This window comes from Schistosoma mansoni, chromosome 3 (genome assembly GCF_000237925.1).
Source record: "Schistosoma mansoni strain Puerto Rico chromosome 3, complete genome".
Taxonomy (NCBI): Eukaryota; Metazoa; Platyhelminthes; class Trematoda; order Strigeidida; family Schistosomatidae; genus Schistosoma; species Schistosoma mansoni.
Genome location: NC_031497.1, coordinates 7,156,999 through 7,165,288, shown reverse-complemented (window position 1 = coordinate 7,165,288; position 8,290 = coordinate 7,156,999). Strand labels below are relative to the sequence as shown.

At 35.1% G+C, this 8,290-nt stretch overlaps 1 protein-coding gene across 1 annotated transcript; it reads right to left on the bottom strand.

The window, feature by feature from the left end:
- Positions 1-4,816: 4,816 nt before the first annotated feature.
- On the bottom strand, positions 4,817-7,034 carry Smp_074950 (hypothetical protein). Its single transcript, XM_018799073.1, has 5 exons — positions 6,997-7,034; positions 5,597-5,626; positions 5,486-5,563; positions 5,153-5,449; positions 4,817-5,109 (listed from the first exon to the last, which is right to left on the bottom strand). Exons 2-5 carry the CDS (start codon positions 5,618-5,620, stop codon positions 4,960-4,962), a joined length of 549 nt encoding a protein of 182 aa, XP_018650898.1. The 5' UTR covers positions 5,621-5,626; positions 6,997-7,034; the 3' UTR covers positions 4,817-4,959.
- Between the last annotated feature and the right edge of the window lie 1,256 nt (positions 7,035-8,290).

The following is an 8,290-nucleotide window of genomic DNA, read 5'->3' as shown; positions in this document are numbered from 1 at the left end:
AAATATTTTCGAGATTATATGTTTACATATGGAGTCGTTTTCAACATAAATCATAGAATTAAAAGTAGGGACAGTAGAAAACATTAATTACTACGTGATAAATTAACATTGATTAACTAAAAGCTATGACCTACTTGGTGACTAGTTCAGTGAAAAACTACTTTTACTTCTACACCTAGACCACAAGATGTATTAAGCATATTTGTACTGGCACCAAGTTTGATATTTAGGTACCAATCTGACATAACTTTAGTTTTGAAATTTAATGTGGCGAGACCTAGTAAACTATACTGTGTCATGGTAATAAATAACTCAACTAATCTTTAACCGTTCAGTTTGCACAGACAGACTGTCGCTGTTGATAAGTAAGTAAGCTGTCAGCAACAGTTGTCTAGTTTTACCAAACATTAATTTTAGGCAAAAACGTTTCTTAACCACGAGCCATTAAGTTATTATTAGAAATTCCTCTTATCTTCCAAGTTAATGTATTTTCCCGCAGATAATTCGCTTTATCACGAACCAAGTTAGTTTAAAAAAAGGCAAAATATGTGGTATATGAGTTAGTCAAATATTTTTATTAATAAAATCAGTATCCAGATCAACCCAAAAAATCCTGTTAAGAACCATGAAAACGCTCGGTCACAAAATTTATTATATATAATCATTCAGATTTTAGTATAACTTTCAACGTCCGTATAGAAGTCCCCAGTCATTTAGAAAAGAAGTTTTATAGACGAGATAGCAGTTACAATAACAAGGACAAGATACTTGTGCTTATCGTCTATCGTACATTCCCTTAGATAGAGGGAAAATATTACGAATTTTACGGCATGGATGTGAAAATGTCTGAACTATTCGAAATAACATTAAATAGTAACCACTATTACTTGAAACGGATTTAGACGATGAAAGCAGGAGCTGCGATTGCAAGGCTACGCTCATGTAGTCTGAAATTCAAAGTTTTATGTAAATTATCGTGACAGACTTAATCTGTTTTCACTCTGGTCTGTATCCCTTACACTAAAATCTTATTATATTAGCCTTTGATGAGTGTTTACTCACGTAATTGGGATATATGTCAAAACTGTGTATGTGATATCTAACTAATATGACCTTTTCTTCAACTTCACAAATTGTAGTTGTACGAAACTTTGTGATACGTAATAATATGTATGGATACTTAAATGTGCATTGCTAAAATCACCTTGAAAAATAGACTTCGGGAGGGTTGAAAATGTCATGGAATATCACGGACTTCTATAGTCAGTGGTCGAACCAGAAAATTATGTAGGTCAGTCACGACCTAACATCTGAATATGTTTTTTGTAGACCATTTGAATGATGTTACTTAAATACTAAATAAAATCATATTGTTACTTTGCGGTGCTACTTAGTAAAATTATGTTCCAATATCCCGAATCCATGGCTTTAATGACTTACAAAAGCTTTTCATTTATAGTGCATTTGAACTTTGCAATCCAAACAATACACTTTTCTCTGATAGACGCCGCTTTCCGTAATCACTAACTATGCCAATAGCTTTTTTCGCCAATATATGTAATAAGTTGTTGTATGTTAATTGTTGGAGTCACTCCGCTTGAATCTGACTCCAGAGATAAATCATCTCAAGTTACATTGTATGGCCTAATTGCCCAGATACTTGATCCACTAATTGTCACTAATGTAAATCCAAGATTTGGAAGCAAACGTTGTGGGACATTATTTCAGCGGACCACAGAAGCAGCCTCACAGAGTCCTAACATGGGAAGAAATGTATTTACATTATTTTGCCAGACAAATAATGTACGTTTTCCGGTGTATAGAACAAAGATACTACAGGATAAGGAACTTGCAATGAAATCAAATTTATGAGCGGATGAAAAATCCAAAGTACCCTGATTAGATGGAGTAGAACAACTGTTATTTTGTAATATACAATTAGAACATAAGTTTCTCTGAGGCATTAGGTTTTGTGAAAGAAATGTTTGGGATCGGTGAAAATAAATAGGTAAAATATCACATGGAAACGTTGGGAGATTGCAACACCGACAACAGGCTCTTATCAGTGACGTATCCACTGTCCACCACGATAAACTCAGTAAATACGTGCATTTATTATCAGCAACGCAGACGTAGGTAAGTTAGCAGAGATTGAGAATACCAGTAAACCAAACACAATTCACGTAGACTAACAACAACGACACAAAATATCTTTCAAAACCCCACACTTTTTGCTGTACACTACAATCTAACAATGTACCTATCACTGGTACCAATAGTATTATCAGATTATGCACTCCATATATGATACAGACCCACCAACTAGGAATTGAGGGCCGATTATGTTTAAACCGCCTAGTTACATATGTGTGTTGACTTGGGAGGACATATGGTGTAAGTGCACGCTTAATTGTAAAATATGGGGTTTTTAAGGGTCAGTCAAATACACAGTACTGGTTTTTAGTAATAGAAATACGGAAAGGAGACTAAATCAACTGCACATCTTAGACTAGCATTTCCATACTTCATACAATAAGGAATTTTGAGCATGAAGTAATCTCTGTGCTACTTCGCTTATGGTTTTAAGATGATTAATCAAAAATGGGGAGGGGGGGAGAAACAGCATCAGAGGACAAAGGTAAAACAAACAATTGAGGGACAGGCATTGAAAGTATAGATTTATATTAAAACAAATTAGAATTATTAATGATGATCTATACAGACAAAAAGAAGGTGTAGCTATGGGTTCACCAGTTTCTCTGATTGTTGCGAATTTATTCATGCATTCACTCGAAACTAGTGCAATCGTAAGAAGTGTTTGTCCACCAAAGGTCTGGCTACGGTACGTTGATAACATTTTTGTTATCATTAAACAGGACTATTTGGAAGAATTGTTTGCAAATGTGAACAACATTTCGGAACAAATTAATCTAACGAAGGAAATAGAGTCTGTTGACCACAAACTGGCATTTCTAGACTGTATGGTTGAGCGAAGACTTAATAATAGGAAGTTGAAAATAAATGTTTTCAGAAAATCAACGCATTCAGAAAGATACTTAGATTTTGATTCGGCTCATGCTTTATGTACGAAAGTCACGGTTGTTAAAAATTTAATTAACAGAAGTCTTAAGCTTGTTACAGATAAGGAAGACCGACAATATGAATTGAATAGGATTTTATCTACACTTAGGGATAACAACTACCCAGAAGAGTTTTTAAAGAAGATTGATAGAAAGGAAAGAAAAGCTTAAACGACAATGTGTACAGAAAGATTGGAAGTCCACTGTAGTCATACCATACCGTAGTGAAACATCGGAAGAAATCAAACGGATCTTAAACAAGCATGATATAAGAGTGTATTTTAGAACATGTGACACTATAAAATCGTCATTGGTGAAGGTTAAGGATAGGTTACCAAAGGAAGAACATCAAAATATCGTCTATGAGATCAATTGTCATGATTGTAATGCGGCTTTTATTGGAGAAACATCCAGACAATTGAAGGTAAGGTTGAAGGAACACAAACAATGTTTTAAAAATGTTCCCAAAACTTCGGTTGACTTAAGAATAAGTCTGCAATAGCGTTACACGCGTTGGAAATGGGACACATGATTAATTTTGAAGGGGCCAAAATACTTCAGAAAGGTTTTAACACTCATAAAGAAAGATTGACAGCAGAAGCGCTGTATATATGGGCGAATAAGAACAGCCTAAACAGAAAGGATGGTATTCAGCTAGCAACCATTTGGCAAATATTCATCAACAATTAATTTGACCTTTTCTTTTATTCAACCTGTTTACTTCACATGAATCGTTATTATGACTGAAATCAATATGAGTTATGTTTAGCATTACAATTATGTACTCGATGATTCTTATTTTATTTGCAATTTCGGTAATTCAGAAAAAACTTTTCAACCTTCATTTTTGCACTTTTATTCTTATTTTTACTTCACATAGAAACATATCAACTCTGAATATCATTCATTAATAACTCATCTTACACATACATACATACACACAATTTATGCAGTCTCCTTTAATTCACATCGTTGAACTTTTCATTTGATTCTCATTCAACTGACTCAAATTATCCTGTTTATAAAAAAATTTTGACATCCAAATATGATTGTTAAAAACACTATATATTTCTTTGATTTTGATTATTTCCCTGAAGAAGTCCAGACAAGTTAGCTGGACGAAACGTTGTAATTATTTATATTTCAATCGCTGATCTATTTCGAATATAATTTTTTCACATACATTGAATATTAATGGTGAGTTCACTAGAGTTTCTTTATCCGGTTTTGACCCACATAACCCCATAAGGGGAAAAGATATACAATGACTTAATGAACCGAGCTAGTATTTTATACTGTCCACTTGTAACCCTTCTACAATTTTTTCTTAAGTCAGTCGAAGCGGTAACTAAGCACCCTTACTTCATGTTTCGAACACTTATTCGGCCACACCTAATCAGTACATCTGAGGTACATACGATAAATACTAATTACATACACATGTATTACTTCCAATGACTCAAACTTTTAAGTAATAATACGACGTAAACTACTGGTGGAAATATCATACTACTACATGGGATGAAAAGACTGTGTAATACTCTCCAGGGGGTTTCTATTATTGGACACCCAGAAAGTCTATTGCACCTAGTACATCGACAAGCGAAAAATATGAAGGGACAGTTTCTGCCTAAACGAGGTATTCTATTTACAAGTGCGTATTCGAAATGGCAATAGGACACCAGTGAGTAATATATTTGAAAGTCTACTGGCACCTGAAAAAGCACCGTGCACTATCTTAAAAGTCTCATTTAATTAGTAAAATACATTATTTAGAAACTCATGACCCTCTTATCATTTTAACCCATAATCAATGGACAATATGAAACGCGAAAGCAAATAATATCTTGTGTGTAATGAAGCACAGCTAAATATGCCTCTATGATGCTGATCCAGTTTGTTGCAGGTGTTTTATTACACTAACCCAGTTCCAACCTCTAGGTAACTCTCCATCTTGTCCTAGTCTATCTAGGTGCTTCCTTTTTTGACTTTTAGATAATTGGGGTAGTTTATCCTGTTTACGAGAAACCTATACAAACAATGTATGAAAATGTCAAACAATTTGGACATACCGACGAGGTTTCACTCGAGAATGAATGGCTTTGTGACTTATCTACTTTGTCAACTGCAAAAGACTTAGCAAATCGCTCATGATTTTCCTTTAGATACTCAATTAAATGAAATGTTAGTGCTGAGCCAAGTTGACCTTCAGCAACAGACACTAATTCTTCAGTTATTTTCTCCTTAACATTTAATGGGATATGATGATTATAAAAAGAATTCATAGAGATACAAGGTAAAACGTCAGGATATCCTTCAGGCCAGTAAACTTGTACGATGAATGAAGAAGTCGTTCCTGCTTCACCCACCTAAATAATGGTTATTTTTAAAAATGTAAAACTAACCTTGTATTCCAAATTATAATCGTCTGATATCATCAATTCTTCTTCATCGAAAATTGATCTTAGCACTTGAGCTTCCTCCTAAAGTATTAAACTAACGGCGCCAAAGCAAACCTCTCTTGGGTCACATATTGCCATTCCTCACTAAAACAAAATGAAGAAATAGTGGTATAAGGCAAAACAATTGATTATTAGCTAAAACGTAAAACAATGGAGACTATCAGAAGTGTCTCGTCAGGAAGTTGAGACCCAAAACCAGGCCTCATTATTGATTAACTGCTTTTGTGAATCAAAATGATTTCAGGGTGCTTTTGGCTGATTAGAACTCACGAAAATGGGTGAAGTACGGTTTATATCGTATTGTCAACGAATTGGCCACAGGAACTACACTTTATTTGTTGAATACCAAAAGCCTTTCTTGAAGTGGTAAATTTTTTTTGACGAAATAGAACGAAGTAGGAAAGTGAATGATGCTAAGCAAATTGCGGGAGAAGAAACAATAATGATGATATTAAAAATGATTATTTATGGACGATTTAAAATGTTTTGCTACAGGAATTGATTAGTCATACAAAAATCGTTCGAGATTCGGCATGACTTTTCCTTAAGTCTCGACTATCGTTCATAGTCACATGAATGTGCGGAAACAAGTGTTACAATTATGTAAAACTCAAAAGACAGAATAAATTTGGAAAAGGAGTGAATACTTTTACTGTAATCTGCCTTAACATAATATATGGTGATATAGGCAAATGGGTCATACAAATCTCTTTTGTGCAGTGGTCTTACTTGTTAATACGATTCCGAGTCTAGGCGAATGCGAAAGGCGTACATGTAAGCCATACGATAAATTTGGTAGGTAACTCGAAAGGTTTCTTTTGAATTCGTCTATTATCTTGCGTCAATTATATCAGCAAGTTAGGTTTTCCTAAACAACCTCAACTTATTTGCAGAAAATAAACTGGATGACAGACTTGTTTAAGCATGTGACCATAGTTTATGGAATACCTTTGAGTAACGCTAAGACGACCAGAAAAATATCTTCCATCAGCTTAAGTTATGTGAGAGTTATAAATTGTGGGAAATAAGAATCAGGACATACGTCAGGATCCAGGGCTGCGATATGGATGGCTAAAATGCTACTTGATAAGTAGAGAATTGGATCGCGCGCAGAAGTTACAAGACTTTCTACTTTAATTCTGACTAGATTCTTCCAGAAATTGGTTTTCGACGACGCAGTACTTCACGTAAATACTTCTAACAACAAACTGCGAGCATAAATCTGTCACGTTAAATAAATCTTGAATCTATATATCTTCCTACACGGTTTATAGAAACGCTTTATACATCTAGTTCAGGATTTAAAGCCTATAATAGAATCGGTCGTAATTACGATCGATTCATGCTTGAACTTTTAATACTCGAGGAGATACAGTTGTTTGTCAGCTCAGACAAGCATTAGGCGTATTACAACTACTTCTAGTGGATTCTAACAGTTGATAAATTTCCCTGACCTCGACAAGCCTTCAAGTCAGAAAGGGACCTTGAGTGCAGATTGTCCGCTTTAAAAGTCTACATAAACAATTTATTCGAATAGGTTTACATTCCGTAGAAAACTAGCTGACTTCACACTTCGTATTCGAAGAAATCAGCTATAATGGTGACACCTTTGTTTTCAATAGTTCATCATTGAAAATATTCGTGATGAGTTGGTAGTGACCTACTTTTATGAAGAGAACGCGATTAGTATAATGAAAAGAATTATTATTATTATAACGAACTGTACCAGTGATTGTCACACTGTACCTGTTTGCTCCAGTGTATCGAAAAACTCACTCTTCCTTTTTTTGACCTTGCACGAACTTTTGTTCGTTCGGTAGTCTCGCTTGTGGATTTAGACACGATCTCGGTATTATTTCTATACAACGAGATCACCAACAGATTCATTCTACTACAACCTCCAACTGCCTCCTGATATATGACCTTCGACAGTGGTCTAACCTAGTAACTGGCACATAGTTTTCCGTATCGGCGGTCATAGTCGATCGCGACTCCACGCCTACTACATTTGGTGAGCGACGCTTAATACAAACTATCAATATATATATATATATATATAAGAGCGCGTTGAGAACAGGAAAATGTTCCAAAGTTATTTGTATTTCTCAAGGTAGTGCTGTACCCTTACACAACAAGAGTATCAATACAGGCCCGAAAAATCTGTCCTGAGCTTAACGTTCGGTAGGTTGCATCCTTTTTTGAGTTTTACATGAGTTCATTGCTATCTGTGGTTTCGCCTCAACTTACTATTCCGTCTTCATAGTTTTCCACCTTTATGATAGTTTAATATATCCTAACCCTTTTGCATCAGCCATTTTTTTCGATTTTGAGTGTTTTGTTTTCGTTTCGCAGTCGTAAACGTTTGCTACGATCAATCTAACAACTCACATTTGACCATGGTCATGAAGAACTCATGCAAACAACCTGGATGTCGTTTTTCTATCACCTGTGGTATGCAGAGTGACAAGAGCAATGCTTATCTGCACTAAAAATGCACAGACCGTACAGTAACTGCTTATAACAAACTTATTAAGTCAGATAGCATTTGAATGTGTGTCACATGCAATATGTATGCCTAGAATTTGCTGGGCACCATCTTTCTCTTGAGAAGTGCACGAAAAGAATTGTCGACAACCCTGATAAAAGCAGTCTCGAAGCGGACAAACAAACACGTGCAGTAAAGTAAAGAGGAGGGTCTTCGACAACGTTAGTATCGGTGGAATATGCATCAGGATTGGATATACTGAA

Bases quoted from the DNA above. Each gene is read 5' to 3' on its own strand.
- Smp_074950 (XM_018799073.1), bottom strand. From the start codon at position 5,620: ATGGCAATATGTGACCCAAGAGAG. The intron at 5,564-5,596 runs GTTTGCTTTGGC...TTAATACTTTAG, and splicing joins CAATATGTGACCCAAGAGAG to GAGGAAGCTCAAGTGCTAAG. The intron at 5,450-5,485 runs GTTAGTTTTACA...ACCATTATTTAG, and splicing joins ATTATAATTTGGAATACAAG to GTGGGTGAAGCAGGAACGAC.